The sequence below is a fragment of the Solea solea genome, chromosome 3 (genome assembly GCF_958295425.1).
Source record: "Solea solea chromosome 3, fSolSol10.1, whole genome shotgun sequence".
NCBI lineage: Eukaryota > Metazoa > Chordata > Actinopteri > Pleuronectiformes > Soleidae > Solea > Solea solea.
In genome coordinates this window covers 3,195,311-3,221,585 of record NC_081136.1, presented here as the reverse complement: position 1 = coordinate 3,221,585, position 26,275 = coordinate 3,195,311, and the positions used below count along the sequence as shown (strand labels likewise).

At 41.4% G+C, this 26,275-nt stretch overlaps 2 protein-coding genes across 4 annotated transcripts in view; both read left to right on the top strand.

Annotated features, from left to right (window-relative positions):
* Nucleotides 1–18,994, top strand: part of LOC131457165 (ankyrin repeat and BTB/POZ domain-containing protein 3-A) — a 158,842-nt gene extending 139,848 nt beyond the window's left edge. Inside the window, exons 6-17 of one of the 3 annotated variants that reach the window (XM_058626003.1) lie at nucleotides 2,075–2,164; nucleotides 4,654–4,755; nucleotides 6,203–6,296; nucleotides 8,142–8,277; nucleotides 11,120–11,352; nucleotides 13,111–13,289; nucleotides 14,186–14,291; nucleotides 15,311–15,413; nucleotides 15,519–15,600; nucleotides 16,415–16,483; nucleotides 16,581–16,694; nucleotides 17,042–18,994. In XM_058626003.1, coding sequence (XP_058481986.1) covers nucleotides 2,075–2,164; nucleotides 4,654–4,755; nucleotides 6,203–6,296; nucleotides 8,142–8,277; nucleotides 11,120–11,352; nucleotides 13,111–13,289; nucleotides 14,186–14,291; nucleotides 15,311–15,413; nucleotides 15,519–15,600; nucleotides 16,415–16,483; nucleotides 16,581–16,694; nucleotides 17,042–17,272 — 1,539 coding nt within the window. In that variant the 3' untranslated portion in view covers nucleotides 17,273–18,994. Of the gene's footprint in view, nucleotides 1–2,074; nucleotides 2,165–4,653; nucleotides 4,756–6,202; nucleotides 6,297–8,141; nucleotides 8,278–11,119; nucleotides 11,353–13,110; nucleotides 13,290–14,185; nucleotides 14,292–15,310; nucleotides 15,414–15,518; nucleotides 15,601–16,414; nucleotides 16,484–16,580; nucleotides 16,695–17,008 lie in introns of all 3 variants that reach the window. The other 2 variants (XM_058626002.1, XM_058626004.1) reach the window with 2 other exon arrangements.
* A 6,313-nt stretch (nucleotides 18,995–25,307) lies between these two features.
* LOC131457251 (zinc finger protein 14-like) overlaps nucleotides 25,308–26,275 on the top strand; it is a 6,626-nt gene continuing 5,658 nt past the window's right edge. Inside the window, exon 1 of the mRNA XM_058626176.1 lies at nucleotides 25,308–25,643. Within this exon, the coding sequence (XP_058482159.1) occupies nucleotides 25,616–25,643 (28 nt within the window). The 5' untranslated portion in view covers nucleotides 25,308–25,615. The remainder of the gene's footprint in view (nucleotides 25,644–26,275) is intronic.

Here is a 26,275-nt window from a genome sequence, read left to right as displayed (position 1 = left end):
TTTGGGTGATGACAAATGTGCCAAGAGGAAGAGATGGGACCTGCCAGACACGGAGGACGGGTGTGCCGTCTATCAGCGGCTCTCCTTCGAGTTCTTCCTTCTCCTCATCCGTGGATGCAGATGAGAACAGTGAGGCTGTAGCCGTTGATACTATGCTTCCAGTGACAGGTGCAGATTGGTTCAGTTTAGTACAGTACAGTACATAAGGAATAGTATCACAAAAACCAGCCCCCAACCGTTCCATTCTTTGGCAACCTTCCCTAAAAAGGTACAGTAATAGGGTACGGCCGACAGTCAGCTAACTGAGCGACAGAAAAGCCAAGACCAGCTCAAGAGTTTGGTTCTTAACAAACAGTTCCAATTTAACCGTACTAAACGAGTCTGGTGCTGAACGCACCCTTAACGTCTCTCGTGTTAGTTTGGCTCATGAAGATCATGTTGAAGAGAAGCAGATCTGAAAGATCCAAGGAATATCCATCTTGAATCTAACTTCCCCGGTCAAGCACTGGTTCAATCAGGTAGTCCGATCAGTTCTCGCTAAGGGGAAACTTGGACTATGTACGGTAACGTTAGTGATTAAAACTCATGATATTGACCAAAAAAAGTTAGTCCTAAGGGATTCAACGTGGCCTAAAGTGAAAGAGACATTTCAAAATTGATAAAGTGCTGCATCGGTCACATCGCGCACAGCCTTTCTATAATTCTTGGCTTAACACTCTTGGTAACCTCTGTACATCTGCAGACACATGAAGCTGAGGTACAGCGATAAATATGAAGCGGTGGAAGGTTGTGCTGGGTCGAACAAGCCAAGAATTCAAAACTAATTCATTTATCACCCCCAGCTGATAAGTAGGTCAAACTTGCTTCTTTTTGCTCACTGTGCATCTCAGAGATTCACGTGTGTGTGTGGATTTCAGGCTCCAGAGCCATATGTTGACATGTGATAGAAGATAGAAGATGTTTGGAGTTCCACAGCCAACGTTTGCTGTCTGTCTCCATGGAGAAACATGGCTATTTTAAATCAGCTTTGTAATAAAAAAAAGAAAAAGAAAATTGAACAGCTGCAAATAAGGAGGAAATGGACTATAATTGATTTGCTGTGTATTTTTAGTGCAGTTTTCATACAGCAGGTATGGAACTGAACTATACACAAGCACATATGGCACATCAGAGGTTCTTCATGATGGAACGGTGAGCTGAAGAACATTACGTGAAGAGAGACTTGGACAGTAAACGATTCTGTTTCCTGTAAAAGCACAGCTGTTGGTGTTCTGCTTATAGAAGTGCTAATGGTCTCTTAAGGGCTTTGCTGATTGCACTGAACTCCACATCCACACATTTATACATGACAAAAAAATAAACAATTGTCAATTTGTTTTTGGTTCCGAGGTATGAAAATAACCTTCAGCAGGTGAGCTGAACGGTTAGTTTGAAGAGAGACACTGAAGAGAGAAAATGGTTGACACCTAAGTTATTTCAATTCTTTCACGCTAAAAATGTGCACTCACTTTGTCATTTCTTCTTTGTTTGCTTTATTCACCGTTGTTTTCGCAAGTTAATTGCGCGTTCCAGTTGTAGACGGAAGTCGGGATTTCCATGTCAACCAGAATTCCCCTTAATTCGGAGAGTCGGAGCAACCGCACAAACCCCTCAACGCCATTACCAAATGTCTTCTGCTTGTGTCAATAGTATAAACACTCTACTGGTCAGTTCTTATGACTTTGGTGATCGTGTGAGCAAAATACCATGTAGAGTGATGTTATTGACTGGTATTGCTGACGAAGGCTAGCTTGAGATACGTTTACGTCCATAAGCGTGGCAAATGGTCAGCAGAAGAAGAAGTCGTGGCGGACCGCTTCGGGCCGACCGTGACTGCCGCGCCGTTACGCGACACGGAAATCCGCATTTGGCGTGAACGCAGCCTAAGGCTACGGAAAACCGAACCAAACCGAATACCAACATACTTACACAGGACTTTTGATATTCATGTACAGGTTTGTTCTCTCCTTCAAACACTGTGTCAACTCCCTTCAGTAAGACTCCTAACTCCTTCCGTCCTTCCTCCCTCCTGCAGGGAATGACCCCCCTCATGTACGCCTGCGTCCGCGGTGACGAGGCCATGGTGCAGATGCTGCTCGACGCCGGCGCCGACATCAACAGCGAGGTCAGTGTTGACTGTCAGAACCACGCGGACACACGACAAAGTCACCCTGGCTGCACATTTTTGTATTTGTGTCTCTTTTTTTGTTAAATTTGCATTTGTGTTGTTTTACCATTGAAAACGATGACTCAGCTTTTTTTCTTTGTTGACCTCCTCCCTCCCCTCCCCTCCCATTCCGTCTTTATCTTTGTTTGCTTCCGTCTCACCTGCTCTCCGCATGCTCCCCGTTCTCCTGGCAGCTCATTACGTGAAGTGCACTGATAAACAATAAACAAGGGTCGTTTGCACTGTGGCAACGACAGTTTGTATCTGCGCTGATGTGGAGTAATATTCCACTAATGTTCCCTCAGCGCACGCAGTCCCTTCATTACAGTTACAGCTGCAGTTTGCTTTATACCACATCAATACTGCATTACTGTTATTTGAGCGTAAGCCACCACCATGCATGAACTTCATTGCACAAGTTTATGTCGTCGTCGTAAATATGCTTAAAGTAAGAGTAAGTTTTTATGCTTCCGTGTGTGTGTGTGCATGCGCATGTGTGTGTGTGTACTTGAACCTCTTTACACTGCAAAAGTTGACTTTAAACAAAGTTTTTAAAATGCCTTGTTTTTTTCTCCTGCCTAAAAAGAAAACTACAATATTGGGAAGGAAAAAATAATCCATTTTTGACAATATTAACCTTCAATTACCAGGAATAAGCCAAAATAATGGTTTGTGTTCTATGAGCTGTTTTTGCTCATGTTTATACTTAGTTAAGTTAGATAATCTTAGTTAGCTTAATCTAGAAAAAGAAGTTTACATCAATTCTTTCTTAAATTCTGACCATCTAGTTTTGAGGCACATTTTAGACTTAAACTGACTAGCTTAACAAGCTAGTTTAAAGATTGTTAGTCTAGCCATTTTACCCATCTGCCAATGGGGTTAGCTATGTTTTTTTCCCCTTAAAACATGACAATTTAAATCAATTTCTGTGTATTTTACTTGATTCTCCTACCGTTTTTCAAAGTGTAGCTCGCTATTGCTAGCTTTGCCACGCTAACAGACTCTAGCTTCATCAGAATAGTTCATGTTTTTTGAATTTGAAGAGTTTTCGTATGAGGTACTGACACATACATGCGCTAACTGTGTTGAGCACTCGCTGCCCCTGGAACAAGCTGGAGATAAAGAGGCTGTCACTGAAACTAGGGCTACTAGCAAGAACACAAGGACAAACTGATTTTATCCACTTAACTAAGGGCTTCCCTGGTAGAAATCTACATTTGCTTAAGTGTACTTAATCCTAAGAATACGACTGCCACTTTATCTTGTCATTAGACATATTTTTCTCACTTGAAACGTACATTTTTTGCTTCACTTTAAACTGCTCACTGTGTCGCACCAGAGTCCATAGAGAAAATCAGCGTTTTTATCACACAGGGACACAGTAGCTGCTGGTCCACCACTGCCTTAAATTATAAATTGGTCTCCCTGAGGTTAATCTGAAAAAAAAAAATGAATTTTAATGACCAAAGTCACAGAATGCCACATTTGAACTCACTAACGGGGGCAGCAGTGGATTGATGACTCCTGTGTTTCATGATGTAAAAAGTGCTGATTTTCTCTATGGGATTTGGTGCAGCAGCGTTAGCATTTTGCAGAACAATGCAAACTTCCGTTTTTCCAGTCAGAAAAAGGGGCTGTTTAAAAGTGAGACGAAGCAATAAATATGTTCTCAAGAAAGTGTACGCACATGAGCCGGCGTAGTATATTTAATGAAATCAGTCTCTGCTGGCAGCGGTAGTTTCTATGACTCAGTCAGCTCTGAATTTGTGTCAGTGCCTCATAAAACGTGAACTATCAGTATTCAAAACACTTAGTCACGCAGCAAACGCTGGAGTGTTAATATTTCAGCCGGCGATGCGATCGGTTTATGCAGAAAAGGCCGCGGTGCTATAACGGGATTAATAATGCATCCCTGTGAACACAAAAACGCTAAAGAGTCCCGCTGATGTTGAGCATCATGAGCTCAGTGTTTGTACGGGGGGGGGCCTCCTCCCGGGGACGTCCACAAATAATGTATGTAATTCAGTCTGTGATTTAAAACAAAACACTTTTCAGAGATCACAGCACAAACAAAACGTACAGACAGTCTGTTGAACTCGGCTCTTTGTCTGTGTGAGTCAGCACCGCAGCACCGTCTTTCACTGCGTCTCCCGTCTGTGTCGTGCTTTCTTTTATTCTCTCTTGAAATAAAAAGCGTCAGAGCCGCCACAAAGTGTGGCGTCGACGCTCGGGCAGATTTACGCCGGCTTATTTTCTGTCAGACTCTATAGAGGAAACTCGCCGTCCGCCATCCTGCTCACACTCCTCCTTCTCTTCCTGCTCTCTCTGCTTTCTCGCTCCTCCTCCTACCCTGAGCTGAATGAATGATAATGGCTGTACAAATACATATATACAGTATATATATATATATCTCTCTCCCTCCCTGAACTCCACCTATGACTTCCCAGGTGCCAAGCACAGTAAACAAGCACCCCTCAGTTTATCCTGAAACGCGCCAGGGGACGCCACTCACTTTCGCCGTGTTACACGGACACGTCCCTGTCGTGCAGGTAGTGACGTTTATGACCTGTAACCCTTCACCTGTGGCACCAAATATGGGGATGATATTATTGTTATTATTATAATTACTATTATTAGTATTTTTTAATTTTTTAATTAATTTTTTAATTAATTAATAGTAATAATAATAATAATAATAATAATGATGATAATAATAATAACAACAATAATACTAATAATGATTATTATGTGTCCTTCTTATATCTCCTTGATCTTGTTTTTGTGTGGCGACAAGTTGTTCTACAGATTGAGTTTATGTTTAAAAAAATAAAAAAAAGATAGTTCAGGTGTTTCGAAGTGTGGTTGTGTGAGACACTGACTCATAGGCAGAAGCACTGAAAACCCTGGCTTCCAATGGGGAAACAAGGGAAAAACACTTACTGAACACCTGTTTAATTCTATGACATCTTAAGAATGTGTTTGCCACTTTATCTCACTGTAAATTCAAGTTTTTAAACCGCTCACTCTCCCGCACCAAACTCCATAGAGAAAATCAGCGTTTTTAGCTCACGGGGACACAGTAGCTGCTTGGCCATTGCTGCCTTATTTGAGAGGTTTGTGTCACTGTAATGAATCTAAACAAAGGACATTAATCCCCGAATTCACCAAACACCATATTTTAAATGAATGGTTGAAGCGGCTCATGTGTGCCACTGATTTAAAATCGCCGATTTTCTTAATGAGCTTTGGTGCAGGGAGAAAGTGGTTCACAAAACGACATTAACTTCAGAATAGTGAGATAAAGTGATTATTTTTGATAGTGTAGACTAAAGCAGGTTTAGTTTTTAATATGTGGGCCTTTTGCTAAGTGGCTAGAATCATTGTTTGTCTCCACTTGCAGGTGTTTTTTTTCTTTCCTGAGAGCGAACATCCATTTTTCAGGTTCCTGGCGCCGGCAAGTTAGCATTGATTATGTGTCAGTGTCTCATACAAGTACACCTAAAAAGAAAAAGAAAAAAAAAACTATTCTTTTAATAATGTTTTAATAATGTATGCTCTAAAGATGTCTAAAGGATGAGTCACGGAGTCCCGTGGTTCTCATCATGAGTGAGTCTAAAGATCAGGGAACACTTTCAAAGGCAAACTGAAGCCAGTGTGAAACGCAGCCTCCTCACAAACGACGACAAAACCTCACTGTTTTTACCCATCATTTTTAATTTTTCATACGTTTTCTGCAGAACTGTATATATATATGCGATTTTTTTTTTCAAGAACAACAAAAACTAATAATGACGTGCAGCTAAAAGAGCGTTTCTAGTGTCCAGAGCTCAGACTCTGTCTCTAAATGACATGTGACAGTGGCATGAGGATATTTTTCTCATGCCAAGACTTAAAGTAACACGCCATGTCTGTTTTTCTTCCTCCTCTTGATTTGGTTTCTCCTTCTTCTTCCCTCTCGCTCTTTCTCTCCTCCTCATCCTCCCATCTCCTCTGCAGCTGCTGCTGGATAACAGAGCGAATGTAGAGGGCGCCCTGCAGGATGGGGCGGAGAACTACACAGAGACGCCGCTTCAGTTGGCCGCCGCTGCAGGTGAGAGACGCAGTGGCAGTGTGGATTTATTTATACTCGTTCTTTATTTAACCAATGTTATGACAGTATGAGGGCCAAACTCATTATATTACGACTTTATTTTCCAAAGATTACGGCTTTACTCTTGAAAGATTACGACTTTACTCTTGAAAGATTACGACTTTATTCTTGAAAGACTGCGACTTTATTCTTGAAAGATTACGACTTCATTCTCATAATATTTCGACTTTATCATCGTAATATTACGACTTTATCCTCATAATATTTCGACTTTATCATCGTAATATTACGACTTTATCCTCATAATATTACGACTTTATTCTTGACAGATTACGACTTTATTCTTGAAAGATTACGACTTTATTCTTGACAGATTACGACTTTATTCTTGAAAGACTACGACTTTATTCTTGAAAGACTACAACTTTATTCTTGAAAGACTACGACTTTATTCTTGCAAGATTACGACTTTATTCTTGACAGATTACGACTTTATTCTTGAAAGACTACGACTTTATTCTTGAAAGACTACAACTTTATTCTTGAAAGACTACGACTTTATTCTTGCAAGATTACGACTTCATTCTCAAAAGATTACGACTTTATTCTTGAAAGACTACGACTTTATTCTTGAAAGATTACGACTTCATTCTCAAAAGATTACGACTTTATTCTCGAAAGATTAAAAACAATTTTCTTCAGTTTGGCCCTAATCCTCCAACACCACCAACATCTTCAGTCACAACACAGATTCCGTTTTCCATGTTTTCATGCCAACCCAGAACATAACGAGGCGTTTCCGTCAAATATGACCCTCACTAATTAAAGACACAGTATGTGACACTCAGGTCAAATCATGTATTGGCACCAAATGACATTTTTCTTACACTAGACTCAGTTTAAGACACATTATACGTTTCCTGCATGTTTGTGACGACGCACAGTGAAAAACTTACAGTATTAAAAGCAGCTTTTCCTTGGTTTACCCACTAGTCTCAGTGTGAAAGAGGCTTAATTCAGGCCTGCAGTGCCTCTGAAATGTTGCCTCTCATGTGACCGTGCAGCTCGAGTGCAGTTCTCTGAAACGCCCTGCAGGTGAATTCAAAGACAGCGGGACTCGTTGCCACAGTAACGCGATCAAAACCCACGGCCACAGACACTATTATTATTCCATTATTCCTGAGCTAATTTCAGTCAATGAATAAGTCCCAAGTAGATAATATGTTTTTAGTTAGTTTCTGTTCTGCCTTTTGTGGAGAAAAGGGTAATTTCTCACGTTGTTGCTGACCAATTTTAATAAAGGACAAAGTCATAGAAGTATAATTGTACAAATAACAAGAGCATTAATACTGAATTGAAAGGGTTTTTTTGTTCCCTTTTCCGACACACACCAACGCTAAATAGGACTTAACTCGAAGACAGATCAGTGAATTATTAAATGAATTGTCAGTATTTTCAGATGTTTCAGCTTCTTAAACGTGAAAATGTTCTGCTTTCTTTGCTCCACATTTACAAAGGAAATCATTAAAACATCGGGTTTGAGAAACACTTATCAACATTTTACCCAACATTTTATGGATCGAACAAATACTCAAAAGACGAGTACATGATGAAAGTAATCGTTGTTGCAGCCCTGTTACTCTCTAAACTGTTGTATTTCATCTTTTTCATCTGATATTTGTTATAAAGCATGAACTGATGAACGTATTGGGTTTATTTTCGACTCTTTTCGACATCTTTTTGGCCATATTATGCCTGATTTTACCATCATCACTTGTTAAATCACAGATAAATGACTCTTCCTATTGTACCTTATTTTTTTTATTCTGTGTTGCTGCTCTGCAGGAAACTTTGAGTTGGTGAGTTTGCTGTTGGAGAGAGGCGCCGACCCCATGATCGGGACCATGTGTCGAAATGGCATCTCGTCCGCCCCGCTGGGCGACATGAACTCCTACAGCCTGGCAGCAGCACACGGCCACAGGTGACACGGGCTCCATCCATCACACACACACACACACACACACACACACTTAACAAACCCATAACCACCTCAGGAATGAGGTGAAGGAGAAAAGAAAAGGGTCATTTTGTGATTCTGTACGTTGTTGCTGACCATTTTTAAAAAGACAAAGTGGTAGAAGACGTATCATTGCACAAATAACGAGTATTAATACTGAATTTCAAGGGGTTTTTTTGTTAGTTTATCCAACAGACAGCAACACTAAATTGGACTGAGCTCGATTAATCAATTATTAACCAATTACTAAATGAATCGTCAACTAACTGCAACATTTTCAGATGTTTCAGCTTCGTAAACGTGAATATTTTCTGGTTTCTTTGCTCCATATTAACAAAGAAATCATTCAATCTGAATCATATTTGGTTTGTCCAGGTTTGAGAAAAATACTAATACTAATGATTATCATATGATGAAAATAATAATCAGCAGAGAGCCTTAACAATCCACAAGTTCCTCAGAAATGAGGTTCTGCCTCATTAGGACCTGGCCTTTGTCTTAATAAGGACCGTATTGGCTCCTGACAAGGTCTCTCTCACACACACACACACACACACAATAGATGTATCTGTTACCACAGTATTGATCCATTTACACACTCTGCCCTGCCTCTCACAAAATAAATCCCCCCGCACTAAATGAGATGCAGATATCTTGGTTTCCCTGTTGAACGGCTGTGGCGTAATTCAACAACACGCAGACTCCAGTTTGACATCATTTTCCCTGCGGCTGAGGGAGATAAAGTCCATTAACATTCAGGGCACTGATCGCTGTGAGGGCGTGGAGGTGTGTGTGTGTGTGTGTGTGTCACACAATGCCGCGTTAATACAGCAGTCAATTATGGTATAAGATGATGATACTGCAGTGGGGTTTGTGAGCAGCTCGGAGCAAAGTATGTGCGGGGAGTGAACGCCAGGGGGCAAACGAATTGCACTGAAGGAATGCAAATGTACAAAATGTGGCTCATCATGTTCCTGTAGATTTTCCAAAAAAAAAAAAAAAAAGACAATTTCAGTAGAATTACCAGTTTTAAGTCGTTTGCCAAAAATTCAGATTATGAGAACATGGATATCTGATTTTTTTTTAGTTGAGGGATCGAAATTAAGCAGGAAACAGAAGAAAAAAAGCCCTTAAATTGTTGAAAAATAGCCTCAACTAGTTTGTCTGACATGTTTTAAGTTAGCTAGCTAGTTACTTTCAGTTTAACTTTAACCTCACCCTTGGTCGAATAAAAGAATTCCAGCTCTGAATTTTCACCATTGTCGTTTAGTAGAACTTTATAAAAAAAAACACTGCAATTGCACTGCTCTGCGTAGCATTAGCTTGCTATCTTGGCTAGTCATCGAGCAATCGTGACAACAGTAACGTGACAAAATGATATATTCAATACACATAAGTGAAAGCTGTATTGAGTAATGCTGACGTGTCTGAAACTTTGAATTACCAATATGGAGTAGGGTTAGCATCAGGCTAAGATCATGTAGCCTAGTATTTCTTTCTGCTGACTCATTGGCCATACATTAGTGTACAGTTCTCGTAAAGTACAGTGGAAAGTGAGCAGCGCAGTGCACTTAAGCCATCATATAAAAAGAAGTTCTGTCAAAAAAAACAAATAATAATAATTGATACGTATCCTCACACACTTTTATGTGGTTTCACAGAGGTTCTAGAACATCGTAAGAGGCTAAACCTCTGTAAACTGTTTTTTAGGCATATCAGTATTTTCTGATACAAATCTTGATGCAGATACTTTTCACCTTAAAATGCTCTTTTCAAATGAAAGTGTTGTAGTATTACTTTAGCCTTAATTTCTTAGTCATCAACAACAACAACAACAACAACTCCTCCATCTGACTGTTCTTTGTTTGGTTTTTCTCTTTTAGAAGGAGAGTCAGAGACCCGTAGCCCCCTGATGGCTGCACAGTGTCACCGAGTGTCAACAAAGTTGTTTTTCACCTGTCTTTTCTGTGTGACCCTACCAGGAGCCTACGTGCCTGCTGGTATATAGCTGTCGAGGCACTGACGCACTCAAGCTATTACACCACTGCAAGGCATAAACAGTGTGGAGGTTTTAATTTCAAACCCTTCTTTCCTGGACATTTGTGGTCGTTTTCTGAGGTAGAAAGATGTGCGGTACCACCTGACAAAAATACTGAGCTCTCGAAGTAACGCCATTATCTCCAACATTAAAATACAGTGGTGTATATAGGCCAACGCACTATATACTAACGGTATTTCTGATTTTCCTCCGCGTACCACCGGAGGAAGCTCACGTACCACTGGTAGTGCACATACAACAGTTTGAGAACCCTGGTTCAAAACCAGGGGTCTCAAACTCAAATGACCTTGGGGGCCACCGAGCATCTAGTAGCATCCAGTAAGGTGACACCTCTGGCTTAAATAATTATTAAACATGTTATTTTACAGTATTTCTTTTTTACTCCAGCTCCAGATAATCGCTTTCAGTGTCTTCATTATTGCTCCACAGATCCGTGGCAGAGGTTCAGAACCTGCAGTTCGGCGTCATTAAGTGCGTGGAGATTATTTTTGAGTGTCATTAAAGCTGGAGAGCTGAATGGGCTTAATGTGGATTGAAATCAGTGCATGTGGGTTTAATTTAGAAGCATTTTACCACTCGAGGAACATCCACTTCACTGCTGTGATCCCCGTCGGCGACCCCAGACCAGCCCTGTGCATTTTCACTTATTTTCCTCACAGCGGTCTTCCTTTGACCTTCAAAACAATCGCGCTGTTTTAATTTGTCATTATTAATATGTGTCTTTGTCTTTACCTTTTCCCCCTTCAGAAATGTCTTTCGGAAGCTGCTCTCCCACTCGGAGAAGGAGAAGGGAGACGTGCTGTCCCTGGAGGAGATCCTGGCCGAGGGCTCGGACCCGGGCGAGAAGCGTTTGGCTCTGCAGGCCAACAGCACCGGGACCCTGCGAACAGGAAAGGCCAAACTGAGAGCCCTGAGAGAGGCCATGTACCATAGTGCAGAGCACGGCCATGTGGACATCACCATAGACATCCGCAGCTTAGGTCAGATTTACTAATGCATGCTTCACTGGCACACATGCCTCGCTCTCTGGTGCCTCCAGCTGTCCTGGAGATGTGCTCATGCTGTGCCTGTCCTGTCCCGTCCAGTACTGTCCAGTCTCGTCCTGTACTCACCCTCAGCAAACACCACCCACTCATCCAACCACGAACCCGCCTCGCAAGAGGAGACTTTTTTTTTATATCCGAGGTGATAATAGTTTGGTCCAAAGGTGTGAAACACGGTGGTGCCGGTCGTTCGGCAGTTCACTGCACATGAGACCCCATGTGGCGGTGTGGTACGATTAAATTCATTTATTTCAGGTGACAAAACAATCTCACCAAGGTCCAGTTAGGGTTAGTGTTCAACCCTTCTGTGACCATCCTGTTGTCTTCTCATCGCCGTAACACCTAGACCATTTGGGATACCCAGAAAATTCAAAAACTATGGACTCTGCGATCTGTCCTGTACATGTTTTGACAATTCAACAGCCATAAAATCAAAATAAATCCAGGCATGACAGTCATAAAGGGTTAATTCCCCAGATTGAAGATGACCAACATAACAACAATTGCGATTTCTCTGTTCGTACCTAAATGGTGTGAGAAAGTTTGTTGGTGCTACTACCTGCTACTACATTTTATCTTTCACGCTAACTTGCGACGTAGCTTACGATTCAAAAAATGTCAGTGGGAGGCATAAAGTGGCAGCGGACCACTTTAGTGTCATTAGCAGTGACAAGACGTAGCATTAGCATTGTGCCAGTAAGAAAAAACACATTACAGATTGTTTGAACGCAATTCTCTGCCGTCTTTGTGTCCGTCATCCATTCAATTCAATTCAAAAGAGATGTGAGTTCACAGATGAGCTAAGTAGCGATTAGCTATACCTGGCTATTCGCTAACTTAGTCTTTGCTTGCCACAATTGGTGCAGCAAATAGTAGTATGCTAATTAGCAACTTGTCCATCAGCTTTACACTGTGTTTTAATCTTACGACAACATGTTGAAACCAAAACATTTAGCTTTTATTGTACGATAATATATGGTGCTACAATTGGCTGCTTGTTAGCTTAATGCTAAAGCACAAGGGAAATGTTAGTCTGGCTCAAACCTACCTAGAGGTTAATTAATTAAGTTATTATACTGTGTTTGTTTCATCAGCCCAAAATCAAAGGTCATCTGCCGATATTTACATTTTTATGTTCTGATACAACTTCCAGCAGCGTAACTTTCCTGTCATGGTTTTATTACCTTTGCCAAGGTGAAGTTTCACTTTTTAATCTCAACTACTGAATTTTAAAATGTCATAAATTAGCCAAACATGAATGTGAGAATGTCGCACGGGCCAAGGTGACTTTGTTAATTTGCTTCTTTGTTTTTTTCTGCGTTCGCACTGAAAATTTATGATGATGATGATGTAAAACATAAAAATGGCAGCAAATGTTAGAAGTGAACGTGTCGGCGACATTTCCACTCACTGTCATGTCAATATTTCTGTTTATGTCATGCGCTCGTCATTCAGTGCTCATCACATTGTTCGCCGATCATTTCTCAAAGGATGACCGTTTAATCATATTTAAGTGCTGGCTTCATTTTCCCCCCACTGATGACTTTCCACTTCAACTCGCACTAACACCACGATGTGATGGAAACATGGTCGATTCTCTCGCCGCTGAAGCCACTCAGACTTCCGAGTCTCTCTCTCTGTCTCTTCCTGTCTCTGCTGCATGTGTATTTACTGTCCGTGTGCTGGTCTTCCCAGGCGTTCCCTGGACGCTGCACACCTGGCTCGAGTCCCTGCGCACCTGCTTCATCCAGCACCGCCGGCCACTCATCCAGGGCCTGCTCAAGGACTTCAGCTGCATCCAGGAGGACGAGTACACGGAGGAGCTGATCACGCACGGCCTGCCGCTCATGTTCCAGATCCTACGAACCAGCAAGGTCAACCATTGTGGCTCTCATTTAAAGGGATAATTATGGGGGGGTTTAAGCGTGGTTGTATGAGGAGCTGGCACAAAAACAATGCTGCCAGCAGGGACACAAGGGAAAACAGTGTTTGGTCCAGTAAAATCTATGCCTGCTTAACTCTACAATATCTCCACTGCTTTATCTATTATTTGACAGCCTTTTGTGACTGTAAACTGAGTTTTTATTCTCCCACACCAAAGTCCATAGAGAAAATCAGCATTTTTAGATTGTGGTACACAGGAGTTGTTGATCCACTGCTGCCTATATTAGTAAGTTCAAATGTGTTATTTGGTGACTTCTGTGTTTGAAATCCTTCAATCAGATCTGCTTAAGGAACACAATCTTACCAAAGGATGCAGCAGTCGAGCAGCAGCTCCTGTGTCACTGTGAACTTAAATCGCTGATTTTCTCAATGGACTTTGGTGCGGCAGAGAAAAATGTCGGTTTCCAGTCACAAAAGGCTTTAGATAAAGCGGCAAACATATTTTTGTAGCTGGCATTGATTTTATTAGGTAAGTTTTTCCCTTGTGTCCCCACTGGCAGCTATATTTGTAATGTGATCAAGCACCCCTGCCTTATGCTGGTTCTTGGCACAGGGAGCCAGCAAGATCCAGTGCGTGTCAGTTCTTCATATAATCATACTATCACTTTAAAATGCATGTAAACAGAGTGCTTTTAGACAAACAGCAGACAAAGTGAGGCCGAGGACACAAGCTGCCCTCTGTTTTTGTGCCACGGTGACATTAACACGCACATTTGCATAAATTTTGTTGCACTCCAAACCGTATTATCATGCATTAGCATTTTTGCGGGGCCACAAAAACAAAGTTTCCACCCCTCTCTCTCTCCCTTGTGTTGTCTCTCTGCAGAACGAGGTGATAAGCCAGCAGCTGTCAGTTATTTTCACGCAGTGTTACGGGCCCTTTCCCATCCCCAAACTGACGGAGATCAAGAGGAAACAGACCTCGCGCTTAGGTAAGAGAGCGAGGTAAAAATAGTGGCAGCTCCTCTACATGTTTTCCCCCTCCGTATTAAATGAAGCCGAGTGATGATGGAGTGACAGTGTCACGACGGAGACCCAGGGGACGCTTGTTTTTCGCTGGGAGTTTGATTTGTCTCCGGCTTTGGTGAGTTCAGGGGTCAGCCTTCACACGTTCCTTTGATTCTTGTCTGTGGAGACACAGAGTGAGGCAGTTTACACCATGACTGATGGAGGGAAGCTAGAAGCTTTGCTGTCCCTATGCTTTAGGTTAAGGAATTCACCCCGGTTCTCGAGTATGAGAAAAGTTATGGTCAAATCCAAAAGATTTTGTACCAAAACAAAACAAAAAATTCCAAGTATGAGGTTAAAAAGTATTGAAAAAAGTTGTCCAGAAACTTTATACAAATGAAATACATAAACACAACTAAACACATAAAATAACAAAAAAAGCACATTTATATTTAATTGTTTTGAAATAAAAACAATGTTTAGTGTCCACACGTGTGTCAAACGTCCCATTTTTGTGGCACTGCATTAATAATGAAGCACTTGCCGTGTGTTAATTTGGGTTCAGTAGAAGAATTAAAACATTAAAAACTTACATTTTATTGCCACAGTTCACCGAAACAAACACACACGTGATTTATGATCATGACATTTGTGTTCAGTAACACTTGTGACCCGATGGGGATGAAAAAAAGCTGAGCAGGTCCTCTGCAGACATATCATAGACTGTGCTGCAGCACCACCTAGTGGCTCATGGATGTACAGGTTTAAAGTGAAAGTGACAAATGGTTTGTTGTTGTTTCCTGACAGAAAATGAATTTGTCAGGACTGTGGTGGATGCACTTGAGCAGCAGCTGAAAGGAGCAGATATCAAATTGATATTTCCTGTCTTTTAAAAGTTGTCAATTGTTGTTTTCTCATGTGATTCATTGCTCTTGTTGTAATTAATGACCATGTGACGTTAATATTCCTGCATCCTTCACATATGTGTTTGCTTATTTCTCAGACCCTCACTTCCTGAACAACAAGGAGATGTCCGACGTCACGTTCCTGGTGGAGGGGAAACCCTTTTATGCACATAAAGTTTTGCTGTTCACAGCGTCACCCAGGTAAACACACAAATAAAATAAAAGTTGTGTTATTGTTGTTCATCATATCACACCACACCAAAGATTACCTGCAAAATTTCCCATGATTCCCTCTGTTTCATCCAGGTTCAAGTCGCTGCTACAAAACCGACCAGCAGCTGAAAACACCTGCATCGAGATCAGTCATGTCAAGTATAATATATTCCACGTAAGGGGATTCTTTGTTTATTGTTTTATTGAAGTTTGTATATTGTTGTTTTATTTGCTACTGAAAAACGATGGATGTAGGGTAGCTAGCTATAGATAGATAGATAGATAGATAGATAGATAGATAGATAGATAATAGTTATGTAAACAATTAATGGATGGATGGATGGATGATGGACGGACAAACAGACAGCCAAATTAGTTATGTAAACCAGCAATATCTTAAAATTATCAATTTACTTATTGTCAATGATTATTTGATTAGGTAACCAGTAGTTTCTGAACTAGAATCAGTATTTAAACATGAGGACCAGGTTACTTTAACGCTTTAATTTGTTTAGGAGTTAACCTGGTAACTAGTTTGAATCTAAAACTAAGGATTTCAAGGCAAATTTATTCATATAATCCAAATTCTTGATTTGAAGATGCACCAAAGAAAAGGTCAACTTTATCTTATTGCCGTACTCAAGTTCCAAGTGACACATACACAGTCACAAACAGGTAAAACATGCATAATATATGATGAAAGACAATCATACTAATGTTTCCACATGCATGTTTGGTAATACTTAGCATTAATCCTGGGGTTTGAAGGTAATTTATGCATCCGGTTTCCTGGAGACAATGTCTGATGAAATGAAAAACCTGGTTAAAAATATGCAAATAGCTAGATCATCTGCATACATGAATATATTAGTTTTGCTAGGTCTTCTTGATTGGACAGATAAAGGAGTTAAATGTGCTATACTTCACATCACTAAGTATCTTGGTAACAACTTCACTGTGGATAAAAAATGCACTTTGCTGTGTTTCAGTTGGTCATGCAGTATCTGTACTGTGGAGGCACTGAATCCCTGCACATACGCAACACTGAAGTCATGGAGGTAAAGTCAGACTTTGCTAAATCCCGCCGAGCCTCAGCGCCAGTAGAATCATTCCTAATCTTATTCTGTGTGCGTGCGGCTCTACTGTTCCCTGCAGCTCCTGTCTGCAGCCAAATTCTTCCAACTAGAGGCCCTTCAGAGACACTGTGAGATCATCTGCTCCAAGAACATCACCACGGAAACCTGCGTGGACCTCTACAAACACGCCAAGGTGAGAAACCGTCTCCATGGGAACTCTCACTGGGGAATAGAGGTTCTAAACTTTTATAATGGACGTAGTTCTTCCTGTTTCAATGAAGCCAACCTGGAAGTAATAGTATATCAAATAGCCACCAGAAGGCGATGCTGCTAGTTGCAAAAAAAGTTTGAATGGACGTTTATGGGAAAATCAGATAGCTAGTTTCAAGTCTTCTTGTCTAAGTCTAAATGCTTAAATACGTTGAATTGCTGTCATGTGATTGTCTGATGAAAAATAAAGTGCACCGTGAATGTAAAGTGACTTTAATCAGGCCCCCCCCCTGACAGTCTCTGCACTGTCCTCCTCCCTTTGTAACGCAGTTCCTCGGTGCCTCGGAGCTGACGGCTTTCATCGAGGGCTATTTCCTGAAGAACATGGTGCTGCTGATCGAGCTCGACTGCTTCAAGCAGCTCCTGTACGAGCCGGCGCCCGCCGAGAGCCCCATGTCCAGCCCCGGCATCTGCTCTGACATCCTCCACGACCTGGAGAAGACGCTGGCCACGCGCATCCACTCCATCCACCTCTCCACCTCCAAGGGCTCCGTGGTGTGACGCCATCCTCCCGGCCCCCTGCCTCAGCATCCGTGTGACGCCACTATTAAAGGTCCAGTGTGTAAGAATTAGTGACATCTAATGGCGAGGCTGGAGACGCTAATTCCTCTGCCAGCCTCTGCGCACCAGAAAGCATGCCGTTCCTCTACGTTGTAAGCTTCTTCTTCAGAAAGAATCAGCTCTGGCTGATTTGTCAATTTTTGGCTGCAATAGAAACAAGGCGGGGTAGGATGGCGGGCCTTTGGAAAGCAAGACCCTCGTCTAAAAGGCTTCAGGGCCCTTCACATGCAGCATCTAAAAATGTGTGAAAGACACACGGACGGTGCTAGAGCTTTATTTATCCTTTATTTAGCCAGAAAGGTTCAATTGAGAAGGGCCACACGGTTGGCATACTCTTGCCTTAGCAGCAAGAAGACCGGGGTTCGTGACCCGGTCGGAACAAGGGCCTTTCTGCATGGATTTCGCATGTTCTCCCTCGTGTGCCTCTCTATATGTGGCCCTGTGATGGACTGTCACTGAGATGGGACCCCGACTTTCGTAGGCTGAGATTGGCAAAGCGAACTTGCGCGACCTTCATGGAGGATTAAGCGGTAGAAGATGGATGGATGGATGGATGGGTGGGTTCAATTGGGATACAAGATCTTCCAGATCTCTTCCTCCAGGGGGTCCCGGTCAAGATAGCAGCACAGAATATAAAAGCTAAAAGGAAGTTATTATAGGAGAAAGTGCAGAAATATAAAGGCCATAACCAACAAGTTCCTCAATCCGAACCCCTAAAAAAGGCTATATGTAAAACAACAACATGTTTCTTTCATGGTGGTCCATGAAATGCCTTTGAAGGTGTTTAAAGAAGACAGTGTCTGTCGTGAAATGATGTTTTGCAGCTCATTCCATGTCCATGGTACATAGAATAGAAGGAGGAGGCACCTTTACAGAATTCTAGTTGTGCTACTATAGCGTCCGTCTTTACTCACCAACCAAAACCCTGGGAGCTGCTGAGATTTAATCAAACCTTTCAGCAGGGAAGAAAATCAAAACTTTGCCTCACAGCAGCTTTGCTGCTCAATTAGTTTGTGAAATTTAAAACAAAAAAACTGTCTGGGTAGATCCTATCCTTCACCATAAATTGTATATTAAAACTGTATTGACGTTTTCTTTCGATTTCCCCCTGAAGTCAAGGAGGAAATAAGAAGATATTGAACTCCATTTGAATTAGGAAAATTAGCTTCTGCTTCTGACTTGATTTATTAACCTTTCTCCAGAAGAGTTAACGGTCTCAATCACTAGTTTCAGCTCTTCTTCAGTAGAACGTTATATCAGTTTTGTGAATTATCCTCCGATGATACAGGACGGCAAAAAAAGTGGACACTCGTGTGATTGACAGCTGTCGGTGAAGTTCCGGTTCTGAAACCTGAAAAATTGTAGTTCAGAGTCTTATGGGAGACCAGAGCCAACTGATTCAGATTCAGCTTTGTATTGATGGTTGAGGTTCAAAGGTTATTTCAGTCGACAAAAGACCAGTTTGGCCCAAGTTTAAAAAGTAGTGCCCTTGTATCGCCCTTGAAGCGATTCCTATATTCCAAAAAGTTGCAATATTTTCATGGTGCGACGCAATTATACACTTATTTACTAACTTATAGACCTTACTTTCGAGTGCTGATGTAAGTTGGGGTCCGACTTTTTGGTGCGACAGTTCCGGTATTGTTTTCCCTTCACGTTATCTGTGAACGGAGTGACTCCGCTTTCTTAACAATGTTGTGGTAACACCCAAAACTGTCGCTAACAAATGGCTCATCAGTTCCACACGCGTGGAATATCACGGCGTGGGCGACTTATGGCCCAGCAACTTCTCTGGTAGAAGTTTATTTTAGCGTAAGCCTTTTAGCCACAGCACGTTTCGTTATTTCTCAGAGAAGGAAAAAGAGTTTGTACAGCGCTTTACATCCACATTCTCCTCTTATTTACAACAAATCATTTCCGTTCCTTTAAAGCGTTTTTGCTTAAGCTGCTGTTAGATCAGCCCCTGAAGCAAGGTCTGAAGCTAGGCCTGCTGAGTAAAGCCTGTGGTATACATACTTTCACGCACATGTCGCGCAGACACTGGTATATTCGTGCGCCAGGGTCCTGTAGTAACCCACTTCCCCATCGGGGAAGTCTGGACGCAGGGAATAGGACGCATTCCTACCAAAGAAGAAGGGAACAACGCTACAGCTCCCTCAGACGCGTCATAGCTGAAAGGTCCATCGGGCAGGGGAGTCGGGGTGTCCGCCGGTTGGAGGGTCGCCAGGTTGAGGTTCGAATGAAAATCCTTGGCGACTACTTCTTCTGCTTCGTGAGCGGGGCTTATACTCCACCTACTGGCGGGGCGGAAGTACATTTTCGCGCATGCGCTGTCCACGTACACCCAATGTGATCTTTGCACATGGTTCCAAAATCAGAGCTGCACACGCAGCCTACGCGTTGCGTGTTGATGATGCAATAACGCGCACTGTGCGCAAAAGTATACCAGGGCCTTAAAGCCCTAACCCTAACTACTGACAGTTAGAAATGTCAAATCCAATGGCGAATGTCTACTTACAGTACATGTTTCAGGTAGTATATTCAATCCCTGCGAGTGAAGTCTCCTAATGTTATACACTGGACCTTTAATACCACGTGTCCCACGCCACCACAGCCCCATCCACCACCCATTCAACCCACTGATGAAGAGGAGTTTTTCAATGTCAGGGATTCCCTTTAATTCAAGCAGCTGCAGCCAACTTGAGCAGAACCGTTGGCGTCAACGTTGACAAAATCAGCGAAAGTTCTCATCTCGTCACCGTGGCTTCTGCCGCTCACTTCACACCCAGAACAGCAAGTGGAAAAAAATGTGTTTATTAAAGGAAAAAAAGGAAAATCTTGACCCAACAGTTTTCATTTAAGACCAAACCACGATGATGAAGCTTTCTCTTGTGCTTCAGAGAGAACACCTGCATGAAAAACCTTCCTTTAAAAAAGGTAGGGGTAGAGTTTGAACTAAAGAAAACGCAGCTTTCTCATCCTCTCCGACACGAGACGGTGGTTTTTACAAACACAACATGACTTCACCAGAGCGGACGCCATCGCAGGAAAAAAACGACCCGGCTCGTGCCAGAACATCAGAAACACTCAAACTCAACGATTAGTAGCAACTCCAGCAATGACAGATTTTGATGGTGGTCTTGTTTTGTCGTCCTGTCAACTCTCTGTGTTGGTTTCACTGTGTTATATCTACTGTGTGCAGAGGCTTAAAAAAAAACAAACAATCACAACAACTTCCACAGGACCGAGGCCCGGACCGACCCCGGCCCGACCCGGCTGCGGCGCCGATTCTGACTCAAGACGGTGAAAAATCTATGCTTGAAAACACAGACGTGTAAATGAGGGAATGAAGTCCGCGAACACTGTCTTTTTTTTGTTTGTTTGTTTATTTTTTGCATGACACCTGCCCTGATCTTGCTTTTTACGCAGAGACCTACGTCATGGGCCAGTTTTAACGCTGCTTAGGAACTCCTGGGATCCTTTTTGCGACCGGACTGGACTGAGGTGGATTCGGATTTCGCCTCAAGTGTAAATATGTCTTGAAAGTCATCGTGTTGTTTTCTTTTTTTTGTAAAACTGATGTACAGGATTCTCCTAACACTCGCTCGGCTGATGACACCGGTCTCTCTGAATGTTTGTTCCCGCCCCGCGTCTCTCTCGCTCTCTCTCTCTCCCCCTCTCCGTTTATGCACAGTTGCATGTTTTAATCTGTTTAATACGACGCCTCTGTGTGTCTCTCGCTGTGTTGTCCGTGTAGACGAGTAGGACGAGTGAGTGCAGTTGTCGATTGCGCGGGATTATGACGTCATCCTGCTGTTTCTGATGCATTCCAAATTATCAGGGTAGACCACGCGGTTTTCCGTTTTTCATCCCATCGGAGTTTCTCAAAGAAAATAAAACATAAAGCTAGTTTCTAGCACCTGCTCTTTTGAAATTTTTTTTTTTTTTTACATTCGTCTGAGGTGGAAAAATTGGTTGATGAAATTTGATGAAAGCAAAAGCTATAAAATGCTAAAATTGCACTGACGCTTCGTCGCACAAAAATATTCAGTCATGTTTTACAGATTGTTTTAAGAGAGTCATCTGCATAACCATCGATGGATGGAATGCCAATGCGTTCATTTGCATCTTCCTTTGCTTCTTTTTCCACAGGAAAAGTTCACACAGAATTTGCTTTAAAATCACACGTTGACTTGGCAATAGTTTGGCAAACTAAACTCCCACCTCGCTTTAATCATGAAAGCAAAACATATGCAGTGTGCACATACTAAAGATAAAATGAAGTGTTGAATAAAACGGACTGTGGAGGATTATTTTAGCAGGAAATGTCCAACTACTGAGATTAAAATGTTATTTGTGAAACAGTGGAAGAACACGATTACAGAAGAAGATTGAAAGAATTTGCATTTGGCCTCTGAGTCAAATCTACATGACATAATCAACGAATTTGTTCCTAATTTCGACGACAAAGCTGCTGTAAAGCACCCACAGTCGGGGCCTTGTGCCTCTTGACATCTGAGATAATAACTCGTACAGTGACGTGACAGCTATCGTTGTGTTGTCTGGAAGCACAGAAGAATGTGGAAACAGCAGCTCGACACTTTTTAAAATTCACATCAGATTAGAACTTTGTCATAGTGAAACCAAATAAATCGAAAACCTCAACTAAACTAAATAAACAAAGTGAGATGATGAGTCGTATGTTAAAAGAATTGGGAGTTTCATATATGAAGAAATGCCTAAATGCACTCGTTTGATTGGCTGATCAGATTAGAATGCAGTAAGACAGGTGTACCTAATAAAATGGCTGAGTATTAACAGCAGCTTTACAGATCCTCACACGCAGATATGATGTAAACCATAATTTCCCCTATGGAGCGCATTTTTGAATTGTGTTTAAAACATCCTTATACTGTACCTCGTCGTGGTGGTTGTTGTTTGACTGCTGACAAGAAATTAGTCTCACAATATATTGTAGCAAACCTCAAAATTTACTTAAAAAATAGTCCAGGGCCAAAAAAATAAATAAAAATGATAATTTTAAGAGAAACACTGAGACACATACGAGTTTGTTTTAAGTTCTGTGAATAGTTACAGAAGAAATAAAATATAGATATTATCTTACGACTTTATTTTCTTACCTACAATCATAGTGCTTTATATATATATTTTATTTTACATTCCATAGCTATTTTGTTTTACACAAGAGCAAATAAATAAATATATGTGATAGAGATTATGCTTCAAAGTCTAAAAATCAAGCAATATTTCCATTCGATTGTATCACTTTGACTAATATGCCACAGGACATAAAGCTACAATTTAAATGTGAATTGAGAAACGCATAAGAAAAAAGAGACGCGAGTGACTGAAAAAAAAGCCAGATTTTTATATTTTTGTGTATATTTTGTGACATTTCATTGGTGTATTTTCTTTTAAATGTAACATGACGTGAAGAAAAACCAGCCTTTTGATTTTAGCCTTCATATTTTCAGGTATTTCACCTTCACAACGTATGTATTTATGTTGGATTCACACGCACTCCCATATCATTTCCACTGAAACTCGCTGTCATAAGTATGAAATGTAACTTAAAGATGCAAACTATTTTGTCACCACAGGTTCAAAATGATGTCAAGCACTTTCTGTGCCAGTGTCACTGTAGCCTCAAAAGCATTAAAGGGATAGTTTAGGTTGTTTGAATCGGGGTTGTATGAAGTCCTTAACGCATAACCAGTGTCTTAAATCGAGCTGATTATGCTTTGTGTGCTTTCTGTGCTGAGAAGCTCACTGAAAACATGGCTGCCGGCCGAAAAAAAATCAGATTTTAGCCACTTAATAAAAGGTTTGCCTCATAACAGCTGCTCTAGCTTAAGTGCCCACTATATTAAGAATATTCTCGCTGCTTTATTTTGATGATAGGCAAACTTTTTGGACTGGAAATTTAAGTTTTTAGTAATTTCGTAAACCGCTTGTTCTCCCACACCAAAGTCCATAGAGAAAATCAACGATTTTACTTCAAGGCAAACAAGAGCCTCCGTTACTAAGTTCAAATGTGTTATTTTGTGACATCTGTGTTTGAAGTCCTTCTTTTGGATTTACCGTAGTGACATAAAGTTGGCAGCCCCTGGTGTCCGCACATGCTAAAATGGTTGATTTTCTCTATGGACTTTGGTACAAGGAGTGAGGTGTTAACAAAGTGATTCAAACTTAAGTTACCTTTCAGAAAATGCTGTTTAACAGTAAGATAAAGATATTATTAGGACAAATTACACATAAAGTGATGTTGATTTTGTTAGGTGAGCCTTTAGTTAAGTTAAATGACTAAAATCCTGTTGTCCCTGCTAGCATCCATGTCGTCTCTTAGCTCAGACCTGCATGTTCCTGCTACTTCTCGGCACATTAAACCACACAAAGCGCCCCCCCCTCAACTTAAAAGAAACACCTGTGTTATATCTTTAAAGTCTTATGGTGACAACAGCAGCTGAATATTGCTTTAAAACGTTATCTCTGTTTCTATTTGTCTTAAATGTTGTGTCGCTAGCTGGAGGCTAACTTTAGCTGGCCCCCGTATGTACGTTTGATTGAAAAGCTGTAGAGTAAATGTCGGCTCGCATGGCTCTTCTCGTTTGATGTTGTTGAGAATGTGCTCTGTACACCAGCTCTGTCTAACAAGACTCTCTCTCTCGCTCTCTCTCCTTACGTTGTCTGAGCAGTTATTTGCCTGCGTATTTGCTCCTGGTTATTAAAACACACAAAAAAAAACAAGAAAAAAAATATGAACATTTCTCCTAGAAGCAGTGGAAACTTGCATGGGATGTTCACTAGATTTCAAAATCCACCAGGGAGGGTCGGGGGGAGGGGGTGATCTTTTGCAATTTTGTTTTTTTTCCTTCTTTCTTTTCCCCCTTTGATGAGAACATGTATATTGTACAAAATATGTATATGGAATATAAATTATACATGGTGTGAGAAGCAGGGATGTGGTGGAGTCTAACAACAACAAGGAATGTTACACTCATGCTACAGTTTCTGTCGTTCCATGACATGCTTTTGTGGACAGCTAATAAACGACCACAGGTAAAAATCCAGTGCAGATCTTTATTCCTGACACACACACACACACACACACACACATTCCCTACACCTTCAAATAACTCTAAAATCAAGTCTTAAGCCTGAAAAATCCCTTTAAAATTTAAAACCAGCCGAAATGTCTATGCTTCCTATAGTTAATACATTTTTGGGTCATTTGAAAAGTCTAAACAAAGCTAGCACACTTTAATTCCCTCAGACATTAGTTTCTGCCTCATTAGGACCAAGTTTTGGTCTCCATGAGGACTACTGGTCCTGACAGGGTCAACGTTTGTGCCAGAAAAGGTCCTGAAGAGGTATCAAATTCAAGATTCAAGATTCAAATACAAGTAAACACACACAGCTATTGCCATGAGGACACTCATTAACCTCTATTTAATCCTAACTGAAAAAGCCATTTAAAGTTGTCAGGACCGTCCCATATGTCCCCACTTCCCAAAATGTCCTCACTTTGTGGCTGGTTTATACGTTTTTTTGGTCCTTACAAAATATACATGCAATTATAGTTTCACATCAGCCATCAAAAACACTTAAATCTTTAACTTAACTAAAATCGTAACTTATATGGCGATAGAGAGATATCATTATTTTCATTCTTTTTAATCAGTTTACAAGAAAATAGGCAGCAAGCTGTTGTAAAATACAGACCAAAAAGAATGAAAATAATGATGTATATATGATAAGATTTAAGTTAAGTTGAAGTGTTGAGGTTAAGTGTTTCTGAAGGCTGATGTGAAACCTTTGAACATTGATTAATCTTTTTTTATGGAAAATTACACCATGTGTTATTTGATGAGTTTGTGCTCATTTCCTCCCATGGCCTCTGGAGGGCAGTAGGACCCAAAAACCACTTAATGCGAGCCTGACGTTGAATCAGACGAAGAAGACGAGCAACCGCTTTGCTCTGCTACAGGAAGTTGGTGGAATATTAACTCAGCGTCTTCTCTGTGACTAAATTAAACAAAAATAACCGTTTTAGCGGGTGACGTGAAGAGACATGAGCCCGCGGCTCGTGAATAAAAAAGAAAAACAGTCAAACATTTGTCGCAAGGCGCCTGCGCAGTCTGAACACGGTATCGAGCCGCCCTTCCTCCCCGCCGCCAACTTGCACCGCAGGGTCGAGCGGACGTCAACTCACAACAACCCCGACTTCGTTTGCGTGTCAAACTGAACTCATTCTAGGCTAAAATGGAGAGAGCATTCTGCGCTGAAAACGGTAAGATCATGTTAACCCAGACACGCGTCCGTCCCGGCGAGTTATAGCGTTCTCTTTGGGCTTGTGTGCGTCCGATTTTAAACATGGCGTACCCCGCTCTGAGATGGCGATGGCTTTGTGCCGCGTTAACAGCGCCACGGAGCTAACACGCTTTTTAGCATCGTATTTGATAAGTTTGTTAGTTAATTTGTCGTTTTTTTTATTGGTTACGGTAACATACGCATTAAATCGGTAGACAAAGGCGGTTAGCTCTCCTCAGTGAAGAGTTAGCAACTTACATTTAGCAGTGTAATAAATGACTGGTGCTGCGTTTACGGGATACAAGTCCCGCTAGTGGCTAATTGAATATAGCCCACAGTAAATATTGTAGAAAGTCAGGACGATTAACAGTAATGCGATTTATGAAATAAAGTACCCCAGTGTTTCCAGCATTTTTCAATTTATTTTATAACAATTTGCTCTTAACTTTCATAGTATTGACAGTCTTCACTAGTGCAGCCACGATTACCAGTGATTATTTGTGATAAGTTGTTGTATGTCCGACAAGGTTGCCTGTCCCTGAACGCAACTCGGAGTTACTTTAAAAACAGTGGACGAACTGTGGCCCCAAACTCAACAGAGCCAAAAACAAG